At 47.4% G+C, this 19,449-nt stretch overlaps 1 protein-coding gene across 1 annotated transcript in view; it reads right to left on the bottom strand.

Annotated features, from left to right (window-relative positions):
• Positions 1–19,449, bottom strand: part of LOC128711450 (neuronal acetylcholine receptor subunit alpha-7-like) — a 68,792-nt gene that overhangs the window by 30,947 nt on the left and 18,396 nt on the right. The window contains exons 2-3 of the mRNA XM_053806330.1: positions 5,871–6,010; positions 3,721–3,765 (exon numbers count right to left, since the gene is read on the bottom strand). Coding sequence (XP_053662305.1) covers positions 3,721–3,765; positions 5,871–6,010 — 185 coding nt within the window. The remainder of the gene's footprint in view (positions 1–3,720; positions 3,766–5,870; positions 6,011–19,449) is intronic.

The raw sequence follows: 19,449 nt of genomic DNA, 5'->3' as shown, positions 1-19,449 counted from the left end.
ACTTTTTAAAATGAAAAAGAACTGAATTGGTTCGCTCAAAGAACCGTTCGTGACGCTTTTCGCCAAATACACTATGAATATAATTATATAGCATTTCTTGGTTAAATAGTGCTGGATAAAAAATAGTTTATTATAATTATCTATATATTTTTTTACATATTTCGTCCAAAGGACTTTCATCTATTTGAACAGTTTAAAAGGAACGGTTCGCTATTCGTTCTTTTTTGGCAAAAAGAACTCGTTCGTTCCAGTTCACCAAAAAGAACGATTATGTGCATCGCTAGCAATAACCATTTTCCAGAAATAAGTGAAGTGGAACTTCAAGGATACCACACTTTGCTGTACAGTTGAGCACTATAACACAGGTTTCTACTGCAGTAATTCCCATCTCAATTGGACACTCTATGAGAGGGAACGACTAAAAAGAGTCCACTCCAAATATTCCTGGACATTTGCGTGTTTCAAGGCAGGCAAAGCATCAACGCCAGTGCATTAACGGACCACTTTGCTACCAGTGTGAACAAAAAAAAAGGAGAGCGGTCACGACACAAAATCGCAATAACAGCAGCAATAACCCACAAAACACACCGTATACACATGGGAAGACGCGCATCCCATTAGAGCACTTGTCAGTCCGGTACCTGGTGCCTTAGACAGGTCATACCCGCCGTCGGCTTGCATACATTTAGGCGATTTGCTTTATTTTCTTTGTCCTTCCATTCGCGCCAACCGCTCACCACGCCAAACGTGCGACCGCCCGTGATTGATGGTATAAACTGCGAACCATCCTGTACTTGACAAGCGCACAAAGTCAGCCCCGCGAATGGGCCAACATTTTGGGGGAAGCGGGCAGCAGAGAGAGAGAGAAAAAAAGCTGTGAATGGTAGATGGCGCTGATTTATAGTCCACTTAAAGTGACAGGTCTCGTGGATCTCGGCCTGGTAACTCATCATCATGGATGGCCGGTGTGTCGCAACAAAAGTGAAAACGATGTGAATACTGAAGCTGTTCGCTATGAATGAATGGTGGTTACTGACGGTGTTCACATTCAAGATTCGTTGTTATCCTCCCTGTCCCTGCCGTTTGCCCCCCCCCCCCATTCCAGACCGCCTTAATCTTTCCGTCAGTCCGTCAAGTCGTGGCAGTCCGAGACGCCGTATCCGAAGACAGCCGTGTTGCCAACTAATGACCGACCAAGCTAAAGTGCACTTCATTCCGGGACGTCAAGTGGGAAACACGCTGCTCGTCTCGTTGCCAGCTCGTGGGTGAATGGGTGTAAGGTGAGTGTTTTTTTTTTATTCGTTCGGTAACCGAAAGAAAAGCACCAGATACCGGGGGCTTAAGTTCCTGGTAGTACTCCGGTGCTTTCGTTTGCGAAAGGTTTGTGGCTTTATTGCTGCAGTTTTGCATGTCTTGCACCTGTTTCAAGCCCACTTATGCCGTACATACCCCCATGCCCATGGAGCTGTATGTATAAACTGATGAACCGTTGACAGGTACTCGAGCGACCTTAACGGCTTGAGCGACTCGACAGCCTAACGAGCTGTAATGCCGAGTTTTAATTGGTAATTTTTGTCTCCAAATAGAGGTACGCGTGCTTCACCATCTTTTTCCCACCCTTACTCCTTCCTTCCCCCATCCCCATCCATCTCGTTCCCTCTCCGGTACAAGATAACCATATTGTCGTATAAAATGCCCTGCCTACATTTAGGCGCACTTTCCGACAGGCGGATCTGATAAGATGATTGTCTTCGATTCGGAATCACACTCGAAATGATTGTCCCCATAATCCTCCCATCCCCCGTCCCTCCCACTGGGGTTGCTATCGGTAACGGATGCCGGTTCGGCGCTTCGAATGCTCGTTACGTTGGAGAAATGGTTGCTCGCAAAGTACAGGGCATCGTAAAAGCGAAACAAAACGGGATGACATAAAACGCGACGCGACGCGGCGACATTCTAGGCAGGCTGAGTGCTCTATGCGTTGCCGTGCTACACGTGGATTAGTACACGCACGAACACGCGAACGGTAGCGCCGTAATCATCATAAACTGGACATTGTTTTCACCCCAGTCAACGCCGCTCCCGCTGGGTCAAACCCACTCCGAAAAGGTAGCACAATTTAGGAGGCTTTAAAGCGATGGCGTGTCAATGGTGGGTCATATTTTATCTTCACTCCGCGTAAGGACGTTACCCACCTGTAAATCGCGCTCCATCGCCCGTCAGCGTGGGTTGATTGATTTCTTACCCTCCAGGTCACCGGGTCACCAATAGATAATTACTACTATTCATCAAGCCGGTCGACATCATCATCACGTCGGTTTGCGAGGACGGGCGGCTTAACAACTTGGCACGGAAGAAACAGCAGCCACCCAACAGGCAACAAATAAAAAGAGCTTTCGTAGCACAAAGTTTGGACAGTACCAAAGCGGGCGTGTACAAGTGTGAACGCCCCAACGAACACCCCCCTCCGAAAATGCCCAACAGAATGGGCAGGAAACCAACGGCAGCAATTAAATGTCACCATGTCACGTCAGCAACAGCATCTGTCATTAGTGAACGGTCGTTCCCGAGATTGTTTGTCCATTTTGATTGCCGGACGATTGCTCGCCCACACGGCTGCGTTTCGCGTGCACGCGCGCGTGTGTGTGCTGTTGTTTTTTTTTGGGTGGTATTTTCGCTTTCGTTACATTGATAAACATCATGACTTTCCATTCCCGCTATTTTTTTTGTCATCAGTTTCTGCCCTGTCATCCCCGGGGTTGTGACAATACTGAATTCGGACTTTTAATTGACGCACGGCACGGTTCGCACTGGCACCGGATTCTGCGTTGCCGATCAATGCAAACGTCAGTTACGGCCATCGATCCGTGCCCGGGCTGTGTTAGCTGCCGAATGGATGAAGCCGAAACACGATACACCGTGGCGTACGGCAACCGGCAAAAGGGGTTAGAGGGGTCGTGGGCACTACGGTGGCAGCGGGGAGGTAATTACTGATGGAAATGAAATGAGGAATAGAAGTGGATCGATACGGGGTATCAGGTTCATTTTCTTATTAGGCACGGATCGACTATTCCGTGTAACTGTACGACAAGTGTGTCTTTATCAATGCTAACAAGGCGATAAGTTAAGGTTTGCATTGTTCGGTGCCTAAATTTAGGCGCTCCTGTTTTCAGCAATATATCAGAGGGATGTGTTTGACTATTGTGCAGCTGTAGGTTTAAGATATATTCGGCATTGGCATATGGAAGCACCAACTTCATCTCAATTTGATAAGGTTCCAGTTCTATCGTTGCATACATTTAGGGGTAGAAATTATTTCAAAACCACAAACATAGTCTTGTAATGTATGTTTTTCACACAATAAAATAAAATAATTAGTCTTAAAGTTTTTGTAACAGCCGACATTTTCTAATTATAGCTCAAAAAGCCTGAAAGTATGCAATTCGTTGAACAAAACATGAATGCTTAATTGCAGCATATAGGGAATGCTACAATCCGTCAATTTTAAAAAGAAAATAGAGGAAATATTACCAAAATGGATTTATTTTTCTCATTAACCTAAAAATCAGCCTAAAAGTATGCAACCCGCACAAAAATATCTCTCTCATTGTTCAAAGCATAATCTTTACTGCGCCATATCGTCGCCTTTCATAAGAAAATGAATAAAATAATAAGAATATTGGGGTATTAAACAGGGTAACATATTGCGTTATGACTTACCAACTTGAGCCAAATGTTCGTGATGAGGAGTTGATTTTTCTCGTCCTGCAAAAGAAAGTAAGAGCAAAAAAGTCAATTGTTAGAGCACGTGAGGTGTACGACAAAAAAAAAACATAACAAGCTTCAAATTTAACCTCTAGCACGGTTGTCTCGCTGATGAAGGAAAGTATCCTTTCGTTCTTTAAAAAAAAAAACCACCAAGAAAGCAAAAGTGATAAACACCGTTTACAAGGTGACAGTTGGCTTCGTGTTTTCGGTTTTACTTGATGTAACTGACGTTAACTTCAATTACTACAGACAAAACAGATAAAAACGATCGCCTATGCGTTATGTTTGCGAGCGAATGAAATGACATCCTGCCATCCGGTCCTTACGCTCCTTTCAACGCCCCTCCCTACTGCCACCCATCCCACCCATCCACCATCGCACTCCGGCAAGTGCGAACGTGACTTTCGTCAACAATTTTTTAATCAAGATCAAACCACCGAGCGAAATGTGCGCTATCCTATCGTGCAAAACCTTCGGGGCCCCATGTTGCATGTCGGTGACGGTAATTTGGCGTCTTTACGACACATCATCTACCCACGACATTCCAACGCTCGGTGACCGCGCAGAAGTGTCACCGCGATCCGCGGTGCGTGCATTGTCTTTTTTTTTGTTTTGTTTTGTTCCACTTGCCTTCTCCCTCACGCTCGCTTTACACCCGTTGGAAAGGGTGACAAAACATGCTGCCAGGGGGAGAGGGGGGGAGGGGACTTGCAGCTCAGTTCCATCCACCCTTTCCCCTTACTTTCAGGCTCCGTTTCACGTGGTGTGTCGGCGAGCGACCGGAACCAACGCGTGCTTAAATTTGCGTCCCACACAGCACCACGACTGGAAGGCATCTTCCCCCCCCCCCCACCCCCTTCCTCCGATACGCTTCCTCCAATGCTCTTCCACCGCACCGTGCAATGTGCGGAATGTGAATTTTGAAGAAATTTGCCTTTCGCTCAATCCTTCTGCAGCTGCGTCCGCGAAAGGCGTGCGTATCCGGTTTATGGGTGCAATTTTCAGGACATTCCGGACGCTTTCCCGGGTGCCTGCGTAGGTTGGGAAGAGATCGGAGGGGGAAGAAAGGGGAGGGGAGGAGGTGGAGTGGAGCATAATGGTCCAAATGAAAAACTTTCCGAGTGCGTTGAATGGCAAAGTTTTTTTTCTCTCTCCCACTCTTTTTATCGTCCCATCGTGTGTCTCGGCGCTTTCCCCGCGCGGACGAAGGGGAAAGGGTGAAAGGGCGAAAAGTGACGAAAAGTTTCATCATCCACACATTTCCCTGTTCCGCATACAGCTGGGCACAGCGCAAGAAATCACGTCCCGCATGTGTCTTTCATTGGTTTTCTCTCACATTTTCTTTGTTTATTATTTTTTGGAGGAGTTCCTGTAAAGTTGTCAGCAACGCCGTCGTACGCGTCCCGGGTTTGGGTTTTTGTTTTCGTGAGATCCATATTTCAGACAACATTATGAGTACCGGGACGGTAAAATTATCGGTCCGACTTCCGGCACCCGCACACGGCGGCTCGGGAAATTGCAATTCCCACCAAACTCGCAGGGACTTAAACCTCACGACCTCCAGCCGGAAGGTTGACAGGGTAACGTGGCAACATCGACACCGCTCGTAAGTACTTCTGTTCGAAGTTCCACCCTAGCCACGGTCAGGGCCCGGACGCGATGACCAAGTCACTCATCGCCACCGTTACACACTGCTGCGGGAAGTTTCGAACAAAGCGATGGCAAAGTTCTGGCAGCTGAATCCGATTACATTACGCTTTGGCGCTGGGGTTCGGGTCGGGCCTGCCAGGCCATGACAAGCGATAGTTGCAAAGTTAGGTCCCGGACGATTCGCGTCTGGGTGCTTGCGGGTTGCTCTGTTTTGGATGGGATGAATAAGAGCTTTACGGGGTCCCGGATGCGGTAGGGATCGAGCATGAGGAATCGCATCGGACTAATGGGACCACGGGACTGGCATTATGGGATCGTTTGTTCCCAACCACTGGCAGAAATTCTTTCGCTCACAGATCGCGTCACGAAGCGGCTTGTTGCTGCTTGTTTTTCCACCACCTCTTAGCCTTCTACTTCCTCTCCCTCCGGTGGTTCGTCGCTTGTCTACTTACCACGTCGATGATTTGCATCAAAGTCAGACCGAAGCTGAGCTGCAGCGGATCCGACTCGTTGACGACGGGCCGCTCGAGCACGTTGTAGTTGTCCAGCAGATGGTGCAGCAACCGTTTCTCGTGGTATCCGGCGTCAATCACTGCAATGGTAGAGAGAAGACAAAAAATATAGCAAAGGTCATCGAAGCGATACTGCCGGATATAGATGCTTCTGTTTCGTTCGCTGCAACCGCTGCCAACCGTTCGCAAAACAGAATTCAAACAACTTGTATTTAGCGAAAAGTGCAATCATCAGCAAACACTGCAAACGATGGGATGTTGTTCCGATACCCCCTCCCCGCAAGCACAGGGTTGAAGTTTGCCTTCATTTCCTGGTGGCGGTGACCAGGATCCGGCGAACGTAAAGGCCCGCCACTATGCTGCAGCGTAAGCAGCGGACGGCAGAAAACACAAAAAACAGTACGCAAAACGCGGTGCTTGGTGGTCCTCCTTTGGGACAGGAAAATGGTTAGAGTTGACGTCTAACACCTTTTTTTCCGAGCGTAAACCGTTTATGGCCTACCTGCCCTTCATCCCGGGAAGCTCCAAGTGTTTTGGAGAGAGAGGTAAAGAAGGTGGGGGGGTGAGAGGGGTTGGTGCTGCGGGACAGCGGTTGTGCGACCAAAGAAAACACACCGATTTTGCATCATTTGTGTGTGCCGCGAGCCAATTTACACCATCCTTCCCCTCTCCCCCCCCCCCCCCCTCCTCCCTCGTTTGCTCCCAACCTTCCACCCAACCATCATCGTGGTTGATGGGTGTCGTGTCTTGAATTAATCTCGTGGAAAGCAAAACAAAAAAAAACCACCAAGGCGATTGCCGCGTACGCTTTTGCTTGCCGCGCGGTACTCGCACGTGGGAGTTTCTGCCGTGCGGACGTACAGCCGGAACGGTGCGGGGCGAGACGCCGGTAAGGAGCTAATTTAGCGCCTCGGGGTATAGATGAAAGCGCACCGTTCTCTGAAACCCCCCGGAGGAGTGTCTTTTGCTGCGCCGTGATGACTAACAACAAGTAACGATTAAGGCGACGCTGATTGGTGTGCGGAGCCTGGGCGCTAAACGCGATCCTTTTGGTGTGGTGGGTTGAGTAGTCTTTAACGTAGTCTGAAACCGCACTTGGTTTAATGTTGAAGCGTCACACATCGCAAAGTGAATATTAAAGCGAGGGCTTTCCATTTAATTTGACAGCTGTCAAAACGGATGCTTGGTTATTGTCTGGTTTAACGGTGTTTGTGAATGATTTGTTTTTCATGCACCAGAACCTGATTTTTTTACTTTCTGTGGAAATTATTTGGGGAAGGTATCATCATGAAGACTGCCTTGGTGGACTGCTTAAGGAGTCATCACACTGAGACTCTCCGATTTGTTGAAGTAGCTATGTACTGACTACTCCGCGAACCTCAGAATTTATATTGACTGGCCTGAAAGGGATTTCACATCTGGGGAAGAAAGGCCCAAAAGACCTCCGGGTACTCTGGAAACTCTAGACGACTACGTGCTGTGAAGTGCCTACGGACAATTCCTTGAACCTTGGAACTTGTATTGGAAGGGCTAATAGGAGCTTCACATCTGGAGGTCTTCGTAATTAGCGACTTCTGGGTGCTTTTTAACTGCTAGATAACTCCATGCTGTAATTTATTCGCCAATAAGTCCGACGTAATAGACGTCAAACATAACAGGGGTTGTGGACTTATAAGATCTTCTCGACTGACGGTGCATAGTCAGTCTCTTCTACGCCTTAAATTAGGCGAGGTCGTTCTCTGGAACTTGCTTCAAAGGTGTTTAGAAAACAACCACCTCACAATTTTAATGGGTGAGCTCAAAGCAACTTCGGGAACTTCGTTCAATTAACATAAACTCCGTTACTCTGTAACTCTGTTGTTAACTCTGTCAGTTGCTGCTAACAGTGTATGTTTTTAAGCCTGTGTTGCTCTACTACTATGATACCATCTGCACGAAGAGTCTAGGCTTACTGAGTTACGTTGTCTTCGATTCTCAGCCTCACGTATCTCAACAGTCGACGCTATATCATAAAGACACCTGTTTTACAACTACATCTTGGAGCTATAAACTATGACCTTCCATAACGGAAACTCCATTGTCGATCATTAAATAAGACTCGGAGGACCTGACTGGACTGGAATTCTTGCTCCCTAGTCCCAGATCTTCTTGAAGAACTGTCGGTCTATTAGTGTCTGTACTCTACAGTGACTACCATTTTTATACCCTACCTTTTTCGCAACCCCTGCCGAGTGCGGCGGTGTCATGTGGAGACAAGTCTGGAATTTGCTTGTTGTTAATAAAAGCAAAACAGCTGCAGATGGGGGATACTCTTATTTTATTTACCAAGTATCAAGGATGTGAGTAACGATATTTACATTCTATCATAACATTACAAAAACCTTTAGGAGAATAAGAGAGAGCACAAACTCAATGAGAGGAATTGAGAACTGAACTCACTACACCCGCGTTACCACGCTCTCGCCATTCGTGCACGGCCACCGAACCGGTTCGCTTGACGGCATGCTAAACCCGCTATATAACGTCCATCAAACAGGCAAACCAATAAACCTAGTTTTACGATATACTTTCGCCCCAGAATGCATCAAAACGGGGCATCCGAAACGAAATGGACATTGACCCGACATATCTAGCACGGGTCGAAAACCCAATAAAATTGTCATGCACCCGTTGGGAAAGTAAAATGGGTATGACACGAGCCTCCGATCCTGCTGGCTGGTTGATGGAAAATGGTTGCCGCACGGGATGGAAACCATTTTCGCCGGCGTGAAGCGTGGCAAAGCGAGGAAGCGAAAGCAAACGATAACCTTGTGCAATATCGCTTATAGCCACAAATTAATATCATCGTATCGTTTCTCGTGCCAACACAAGAACACAAAAAAAACAACAACAGAAAAGCCCCACGCAGCAACGATCGTCGCTCGAATGGAGTATAACTTTAAAAGCCATGGGTAGATGTGGGTTATGAAATGGTAATCTATTCCGTTCCGATAAATTAAGTGGAAAACCCCCGGAGTGTGGGAAACGGGAGGAAGACCCCGTAATCGCTAGTCGGTCGAGGCGACTGGTTTGAACTGCCGGACCATTAGCTGTGAAATACTTCCTTCGAGCTCAGGTCTCCGGTCCGTTTCGATTGAACGTCGTTTCGTCCGGAATGCTGGTTCGCCGTTCACATTTGCCTAAGAACGAACCCATGAATCATTGCCGAATGTCGTAACGCGCTGGATGCGAGCCAATGGCGAAACCGAAACAATACGAATGGTACCAGGACTTGGAGGCTGAGAGAGATAGAGTCTGGAATTTGAGGAATGGAGTGTGTGTGTTTTTTTTGTAAATAAAATATAGCATTCTGCATTCTCAGTGCTCCTACGCGACTGCATCCCACCAAACCGGGGTTTGGGGGTGTGCGAAGGATACTTCGGTTCATTCAACGCTGCTCGGCCAGCTGTAAATTTATGAACCGAAGGGAATCGATTCCGACGAAGAAAACTGGAGGGAAAAACTCCACTCGTTTGGTAACTTTTGATTCAAACAGCGGTAACTCGACCGTCTTACCCATTCCATTTCGCGCTTGACGGACGCCTCCCATTTGCCTTCTCGGAAGGGAACGGGAAGGAAGCCGAACCCAAATAATAATAAAAAAAGCGAGCACGGCAAACGAAATCAAGCACGCGTCCCAAAATAGGAAAAACCAAAATATGCCAAATCGAGTAAGTTTTCGGCAACTCAAGTGCCGCGCTCAAAGCGCTTCGCAACAACAACATCAAAAAAAAAGGAAGGAAGGAAGTTTTTAAGCGGGGTAGCTCTTTTTCCTTCTTATTGCATTTCAAGGCGAAGAGAGATACCCGCCCACCGAACGGATGGCGTGGCGTACCGTCAACCAAATTCTTTGGAAAGAAAAATCAAAACCTCCAATTCGAACGTTGATCGTTTTTCGTTTGACATCGATTTTGTTTGTTTTTGTGTGTGTGTGTTTTTTTTGCTCTCTTTCTCATCGGTGTGTTGGTACGGTTTACGCTTTGCCCATCCCGCTGCAATCGTGCCGATCGTAAAATGGCACATTTAACGCGCTGTGACGTGCCGCGGCTGGTGGGCTATGATTGGCTGACGCCCGGTTTTTTGCGCCAATTAATTTGCATCCCGTGCCCGCGTGAGCGGCGTTACCCCATGGTTGGCTGTAGCTGTTCTCGCTCTCGCCTTCGTCACGTTCAATGCAAAATTCACGCAAAACGGGTTTGATTGGAAAGACGTGTCCCGATAGTGCTGCTATTGCGGGTGTTAAAGCGCACGCGGTGGCAAAGGGACCGTCACATCGGCACTGATAACCGTGCCGGCTGGGAATAGCGGTGGGGGGAGAAGGGTGTTTAAGGGGGACAAGAGGAAGAGGATGTCATAGGAGGGAGGGAAGGGAATTATGCAACGGAAATGAGTACCGGTTGCGGTGTGGGTGAGGTTACAGACCTGCTAACGGGACGTACCGAGGATGTTTTTTTTTTCGCTCTTCTGCTTCTTGCTGGGGAGGGGCACGACGACGACTAGAACATACATACTATATTTTCGCTGCACGCCAGGAGACATCTCCGGGCGCAACCCATACACACAGATGCTTCGACATAATCTAGTTCCAGGGAGTGTGTTTTATGATAATAACATCTGCCAGTGACATTCCCCCCTCCGATTTTCGGCACGGAAAGCAAGACTTTTCGCATTCGGAGGGCTGTCGGTTTTCCGGTTCTTCATTTCCTTTCCACTGGTCTGGTTGTGTTGCCGGCTTCCCTCTCCCTCCCCCCCCCCCCACTCTGCTCCGGTTTTGCATCGTGCAAGAGCACGGAAACACTCACACACATACACGGTGGTGAAGTGTGTGCACTTCAAGCGAGTACCTCACTGCGTGGAGCTCGAGCAAAGCGACCAGATTTATCGAATCGGATGTGCTGAATTTGGAACTCTAGCCCTCGAAACATTTGCAGCAAAATGGTGCTGGTGATAGTGAACGCCATTGCCAGAATAATGTGTGCTGTTCTGTCCGATGTTTCTGGCAGTGTTGCAAATACACTTCACTTAGGTATCTTACTCACGCGACCACTCCACATTGCGACCTACCCCTCCCCCCCACCTCCTTCTCCTCCTTCTCCTTCTCCTTCTCCTCCTCCTCCTCCTACTTCTCCTCCTCATCATCCTCCTCCTCCTCGTCTTCATCCTCCTCCTTCTCCTCCTCCTCCTCCTCTTCATCCTCCTCCTCCTCCTCCCCCCCCCCCTCCTCCTTCTCCTCCTCCTCCTCCTCCTCCTCCTCCTCCTCCTCCTCCTCCTCCTCCTCCTCCTTCTCCTCATCCTCCAGAATACGTCGTTAGGAATTTTAATAAAGAAAAAACTTATCCCGAGCTGTTTTATGAGTTCGTGCAGCATTTCTCAAACTTCTCGCCACATAACCTCAAACAGCAGACGGCGATTAAATTGACCAGTTCCGACAAGTTTGGATCTCATTCCATTCGGGGCCGCGGGTGTAACGCGGAACCGGAAAGATGCATGCAGATTGCGAAATAATGACAGTGGCAGCGGAGTCCTCCACGGCCGGAGCGCGATGCGAAGAGAAGTTTCCGGCGGGGAACAGCGCGAATCGGATGGTTTTTGATTTGAAATTCAATTTCCAACGGCTCTTCCGGCAACTTCCCATCACCCCCCGTACAAACGAGCGACGGCCATGATAGCCCTGCATGAGCGAATGCAAATATTTGGGCAGCAGCGGGCAACCATTTCAGCTGTTTTTCTTTCGACTTTTTTTTTGCGTTGCTTTGGTTTGCTTTGTTCGCTTCGGGTTTTCTCGGCGGATTAGAAAGTCAAACAGAATGGCGCTAGGTGGGAAGAAAGCGTTACAATGGATCCGCTTCCTGCTCCGCCACCCAGCGGGGCGGGGCGGGTGTGTTTGCATAATCTGCTCCCCGCAACCGAATGTGCAGCAGTCTGTCTGCTGTCTAGGGAATTAACATAAAAATAGCTTACAATTGGCTGAAGACGTTATTGGACGAAGGAGTAGCGGAAGGGAAGGAAGGTGCGCACAGGGCAAGAAACCGGCTAAAATCCGGAATCCATTAGTAGGTCATCAATCCAGATCAAAAATTTCGAAGTGGGATGGGGAGGGGTTTCTTTTCCCAGGCTCGCGATGATCGGTGCGACTCCTCCTTAGCAGGCGATACTGTTTGCATACTGGGTTTTTTATGTTTGCTTTGCCTCCGGTATACCCGATTCGTAGGAAAGATAGTAATCTGGGGAGAAACATAAACCCTCTATGGATATCTTTCGCTTCCTTCTTCCGAATGGATCTTTGGAGATTTCATGGAGAGCTCTGGACATCACTGCTCCTTTGGGGCATATGATAGGATGAGCGATAGGTATGAAGATGACCATTTAGAACCTCAACACCTGCAGAGTGTGTCTTTCGCGGATTCACAACTCGTACCTGAAGAAGAATTAATTGAAACCGTATTAAACTACTGCAACTTTCTTTGAAGTTATCAGCTCCTATATCCACAATGATAACAGTGGTGGAACCGAGTCGAATACACCTCTGGAGGTTTTCTCATCTAGAATTAGCTTGCCAATTACTAGAATTCTAGCACGGGAAGATAGTAAGACATACCTAAGATTGGGACAATACAGATGAATATAGAATTCTAATAAACTGCCATACAGGAGATCATTAAAATAGAAGTAGCAGTTCGAGAATTCTAACTTCAGGAGAGATAGATCCTGACCTGAGAGGAGAAGAAGATATTTTCTGAGTATGTCCGTAAGCACCAGAATTATCAACAGTTGAGAAAAAGCATCAACTCTAGTCTTATTACCACTTCTATCATTACATCAGGCAAGAATTTGTGTCAGAGCGCTGGGTTTTGCCTGTTTCACCTTCGAGCACCAGAGAAGCCTATACGAAACTCAGTAGTGTGTCTTTAACAAGTCAAAACTCATCTTCAACCTGCAGCAAGTTAAAAAAACAACAATCTTGATGGATAGTAATACTATAATCCGATAAGTCTCCCTCTCTTTTAAAAATAAACCAGTCGAAACTCTTAAAATCATTAAAAAGCAACTCACTTCTTACATAAACCACACGAGTCGCAAACAAACCGTAAACAGATAAAAGGAGTTCTGCCGGCATAGACCAAGATTAGTGTGTGGGTAGGCGAGCCTCAATCGCATGAGTTGTAATCTCCAATATAATTCTTATTTTCCGGAGGAAACGCAGACGTTCGCAACAACCGCTTCCGAGGAGGATATCTTCCGACGTATCTGGCGTATTTATGCGTTCCGAACACGTGTGCTTTCCACGGGCTTAAATCTGTCAACGTTTAATTTAGGACTATGGCAAACCACTCAACTCCAGCGCGCCAGCACCGGGCCAAGATAAAAAGGTAATGGTGCTCGTCTCTACAAAATTGATGTATGGCCACCATACATACGCACACAAACCGCCCACTCCTGCCCTGCCAGTGTTTTGTGGCCAGTATTTCAGCGTATTAGCACGGTTGCGAAAAAAGGGGACGCAGGGACACCAAAAATTAATAAATGTCCAATTCCCTGCCTTTAGCCTTATCCTGCACCACCTTCAACTACCCACCGCCCGTCCCCTTATCGCTCCTGAAAATCATCCCATCAATTTTCTTTAGACGTCGTTAATTTTATTTATTACTCACCAAACCACCTTTCCCATTGGCTTACCGCCGGGTGTGGGTTTTTGGGGACGGGAATGAGCTATATTGCAACATCAAACCGATTCCAGTGAGCGTGCAGCTTTCGGCGTGGGACGGGTTCTATCTTTTTTTTTGTGCGTTGCCTGCCCAACCGGTGCGAGCTCCCCTAAGGAACTCGTTGGCCGTAAAGTCCGGACGCCGGGAGCGCTCGGTTCCTTGACAGTGGTACGGCAGCTGTCCCGGACCCGGACCAAAAGGTCTCGTAAAATCAATTAGGCTCGAGCCGCCGTCAAGCGGTTCCGCGGTCGCGCAACGTCGCCGGAGCATCGTGCCGGGATAGATCCTGACGTCGGTACAGCGTGTACGAGTGACGCCAAACTGGCATAACGAAACAGCCGAAATTCGCCAATCTCAATCAGTGGAATTGAGCACCACGGCCGTACGTCTCTGATGTGAGTGTCATTTTCTTTTGCCCGGCAAGACGTTTATGCAATGACCGAAACAAGAGGACAAAAATATGCCAAAAAAAGCGTAGCGTGTGGCAGAAGCGCGGGAAAACCATCCGCCGAAGCAAAACAAAACGCTGACAAGAAACAAACCAAAAAAAAATAGGCAGGGAATGTTAAATATTCTATGCGCGCGTAAAGGCTCGCATCGATCGCAGCCACTCGCTTTTCTGTTTCCAGCGTGAAACTCCAAAATTTGCAGAAAGGACACCAGAAATACACAGCCACCACCACCGCCGGTGCCGAGAGCATTGGCGTATCCGGTTTGGTTTTTTGAGGGGATGGGGAGGAGGGTGGGGGGGGGGGATGATGCGTGTGTGTTTTCAATTTGCTGCTGTACGTGGCCAGCGATGGCCGCCAATCGCTACATTTGTCGATGTGTGGCCGACCGGAACACCCGGGAGAAGGAAAACAAAAAAAAAGGATTCATGCGCACGCGGGAAGCAAATTATGAAACAAGCCACATCCTGGCTAGCGGGACACCAGGCTATCGGGCTTATTGGATGGAGGGTGGTGGGTGGAGGAGGGGGGGGGATGGTTACCGATTTTCCGAATCCGGCCTGCTCGACTTCACCCCCACGGGCGGTCCCTTCCCACCACAAATAATAACAGCAGCAGGAAGAGAAAAAAAAAACAAGAGCAGAGCGCCAGGAAAATGCGGCAGCAGGGCAGGCCGTGCAACATCTGTTTAACCTCATTCCGTATCGGCTAAATAGTTCGGCTCGTTTTGAAGGGAAATTTGAAATGAAATTCGAGCTTACCGGTTGTAGCACCTCTTCGAGTTTGTTACGAGTTTCCCTGCCCACTTTCATCCCACCACCACCCTCTCATTCACATTCCGCCATGCCAGTCGCTCTAGTTTGGGGCGAAATGCACAAAACGGTTGGGATTATTGCGACTGCACAATCGTTCACAAAACACAACCTTTCCCGGCTCCCCGGATACCAATGATCTGATCGACGCTGAAGGAAAATGAGAAAACACGATGAAGCGAAAGTGGTAGAGGAGGGCAGGGGTAAGCAATGGGCGTGGGGGGAGAGTTTCATATTTTAACAACAACCCTGCTCCGCTTATGTCGTTTCCGGGAGGTTTTTTTTCCTGCAGAATTTGGGTTTTCCTGCTTAAATTTTCCTTTAGCCAAAACCGGTCCGGCCCGGTAGGCAATGCTTCACGGCATGGCCGAATGCAGCACACCGTTACCGGAGGTTTTTTGCCGTGCCGTGGTTTGATGTATAGGTTTCGGGGGGTTTTTTTCTGGGCAGCAAAACGAAAAAGGACCATCCGGTCCCGGTGGCCAAGAATGTCTACACTTTCAACATGTACGTCATAGGTACATTAGGGGATGGGATGGAATGAAAGCTTAAAACGGGGGGAAAAAAGGGATGGAGGAAATTTTTCCAAAGCAAAGCAACAGAAAAACACTGCCCTACCTTTCAGAGTAAGAAATAAAGCTGCTTCTGGTTCTCTTCTTTTTCCAGTAATATGCTCGTTTTTGCTCGTACGGAAACAAAACAAACGAACTGGTGTTGGGTGAATCTTTAGATTTTTAGACCTAAATGAATTTTTTAATTGAGCAAATGAATTCTCTATTCCACATTCTATTGGTCACTTAGAATTCCTCCGATATTCATAAATCTTCAAAGATTCATTACTTCTGTTCTTCATTAGAAACAGAGGTTGTCTAAATTTTGGAGCATACCGGAATCTCTTAGGATCCATACATCTCTGCTTATTAATAAATCTTTGAAGAGTCAATTCCTGATTTGAATGACTCCTCAAAACAGATTCATTTGAATGATTTTTCTAAAAAGATTCATTGTGCACATAACCAAACAACACCATTTTGTAATAAGTTCCTAGTAATTTTCGGGCACATAGAGATTTTATGAATCTCTGAAGATCTATGATGATTCATGAATCTGTGATGACTCCTGAGTCTCTGAGGTCTCTTGAATCTTGGAGGATTTATAATAAGGATATAATTATGGATTCATGAACCTTTTTAGAGTCGTAATCTGATTGGAATACCTCCTCTCTAAAGATTAATTTGAATGACTCTTCTCAAAAGATTCTTTAAGCACAACACTGAATCAAACAATTTCGGGCCTATGCATCTAAGAAAATTTATGAACTTTTGAAAATCTATGAGAATTCATAAATTTGCGAGGGTTTTTTTCATCTCTGAAGATTCATTAATCGTTGGAGATTCATGGATATTTTTAGAGTCGACTCCGGAACTGAATGACTTCTCATAAAAGATTCATATAAATGACTCTTCTTGAAAGATTCAATAAGCACATCACTAAACCCAAACCATTATGTAATTATTTCCATCCTACTTTCGGGCCCGACGTCTGCGAATGTGTAATCGTCAATCATTTTCCCGTGCGTTTTGCTGTTCGTTGCACCGTTGCTGACAATAATTAACCAAACCGAACGCCCAAAACGTGCCGGCCACGCTAAGTGAAGGTGACAGGTTCGGGCGGTTCATGTTTTGCGCCTGCATTTAGGCACACGTACCGCACGTACACTGTATTGCTTTCTTAGCGCTTATTGTTTGGGAGGGAAACCAGCGGGCAGAAAAGGCAAAGAGACGAAATGACACTGCACTTCTTAGGTTCCTTCTAGTACGGTACTCCACACTACCGCCTGCTGGAAAACGCCAATCGATTTTCCAGCATATTTCTAACGAACGGAAGCAAATCACTTGGCACTGTGTGGCTTTATGGGTGTGTTTGTGTGTGCATTCGGAAGGTTCGGTCGATCTCGTCCGGCTTGGTTTAACAAAGGCTTTTCAGTTTCGCAAAGGTGAGTCAGCTAAATTAGCCATCGGAGGCGATGGGTGGTGGGAACCATGCCAACTGAGGGTTCGGTGGCAAAACTGGAAACTAGTGTATGCAAACGTAGAAACCGGGATGCTGCATGGGATGGATAAAAATTTGGATTTTGATTTGATTTTCTAACCAAACCTTCGCAGCGTGATGTGACGGTGGGCTTTGATTTTTATAATCCAAGGTGAGATAAAGCTTATGCAAATGGATTTACAACAAACGGGTCGAAAAATCATTCAAACGTTTATAATACTGTGCAGATTTTATATTTCACTATATTTCAGCATGTATCATACAGATTGCATACTTTTAGGCGTTTACTTAATTTATTTTTATATCTGAAACCAATGTTCTAAAATAGTAAAACGGTTACAACAGTTTTGTCATAAAAAGAATATTTTTTCTTGTGGATTGCATACTTTTGGGCGCTTCTCAATGTTAGTTTGTTTCCAACATAATAAGCTTGCAGTCTTTGTTTACTCATTTATTCTTGAACGCCTGTTTGTTTCATTTCTTCGCAACAAAAGGCATCATGTGATACAATGTGTGCCCGTTGTACACAGAAAGGAAAATTTTGCCGAACCCCTTGTGCCTCAAGTGGACGGATATAACGATCAAGGGTGATTTTGATTGGACCACTCGAACGCAAAAGGACCAGCGCAGTAGCGGGTTTCGCCCCGTTTGGAGGACGGCCTTGATTCGATAAATGTTTAATTATCCGTGAACCGATTACGCTCTACCTACGTGCCTGACTTGATAATTGAATTAATCGTGTATCGTCTGTCCGTGTGTGGGTGGCCTACCTGTCACTGGTAGGCTCACGCCGAGCGGTTTACGTACACCGTGCGGTCTCCTGTTGACTTCGTGAACGCGGAAAATATTCACCCCCCTTCCCCTCCTTGCGTGTTTAACCACCTCCCCAGCCGCTGGGCAAACTTTGTGTAGCTCAAATATATTTCTAAGCACACCGTCACTGTTAACCGAACCATTGTACAATGGTCCCGCCAAAACTGGGTGGTAAAGCTACCATAACTCCCACTGCTGTCGGGTACAGCGGGCTTTCGGGCCTTTCGGACAACTGCCCCTCAATGGGGGGCGGGGGTGGATCGGGCGTTTTACGGCGTACCCCGTGTGTTGGTTTTTGGTAGCGTGTTGCGCTATTATCCGCCTCGTTTGTAATAAAAACATTTTTATTCAGCGGCTTCCGCACACACACACACACACATACACAAGTCAAACAGACGGTAGGCAACACTTCCGCACGATAACGTCGCCTTTGGGGGCCCGCGCACGAGCACATTTGGGAGTGCTGGGCAGCGGAAGGTGATGGCGATGGAAACGCGTGGGAAGGTAGCAGTAAGGAAAATCAAACAACACTTGCTCCCCGGCAACACATTAGGGTGTTCGGTAAGCATCACCCACACCAACACACCAACCTGTGTATCTGTTGGTATGTGTTGTGGGCGGTGGGGAGGAGAGAGCTATGATTCGGAAAATCTACACTCATGCCAAAAGCAAACAATCTAACCGGGAAGTGCTGATACCGGGGTTCCGACACTGCTCAAGGATCCCTTGACTGCCGGGGCATCCTTCTCGCTGTCTTGGTTCCACCCTGTAGCCCGTTCTTCCCCTTCCAGGTACCAACGGATGGGGGGGGTAGGGGTGTGCGAGTTAGGATCCCAGCATAAAAGACGGAATAAACAAATTTACGCTCTCAACCACCCACCCCCCCCCAAAATCTGGTCCGGGGCCCTTTAATAAACACTCATCTTGGGCCCTCTGACTCCGTTATCCGATACCGGCACCTACCCGGAATGCTTCACCATCATCCCTGCGGCGCTGTGCGAACCGCAGGGTTTAGCGGTTTCGAGCACGCGTTTCACGACTCAACGTCCTATCAGGTCGGAAAGGAAAACGCTATCCTTGCAACATCCCCGATTCTCCGAGTCCCGCAACAACGGCAACAACAATATCCCTGCCTTCCCCACGCTGCAGGATGTGTTTGTTGTCTGTTCGCTTTATCGCTTCGACGCACCTCCGTGCCGGTGGGGCAGCAACGGAAAACCCTTTGTGGATTAGCTTCAACCGAGCGAATGCCCTACCAAATCCATAATCAGCAAACACATGGTATGGTTATATATATTTTTTCTCAGCACTCGCTCCTTCCCAACCAACGACGGTGGGAGGTTGTGCCAACAGCAAAAAAAAACCTTTCCTATCTGAACACAAATTTGCTTAATCTTTGCTTTTCCCAATGTGGTGGTTTTGTTTTGTTCCACTTTTTTTCTCTATCCGTTTTCCACCCGGGAAAGCGTCATCAACACGAGAGAGCGTCGATATTAATTTTGGAGGACAGTTTAAGCCTCCACCACAGTGTCTGTATCGGCATGGAAGTCCCCCTATTCCTGCTCGGCTAGGCTAGAAGGCCCATCTTTAACAACGCACGGCCCACGGATCGGCACATTAGTGCAGCGCGCCATCTAGCGGAGATCTC

The sequence above is a fragment of the Anopheles marshallii genome, chromosome X (assembly GCF_943734725.1).
Source record: "Anopheles marshallii chromosome X, idAnoMarsDA_429_01, whole genome shotgun sequence".
Classification (NCBI taxonomy): domain Eukaryota; kingdom Metazoa; phylum Arthropoda; class Insecta; order Diptera; family Culicidae; genus Anopheles; species Anopheles marshallii.
The sequence above is the reverse complement of the archived record's forward strand: the minus strand, read 5'-3'. Positions and strand labels throughout refer to the sequence as shown.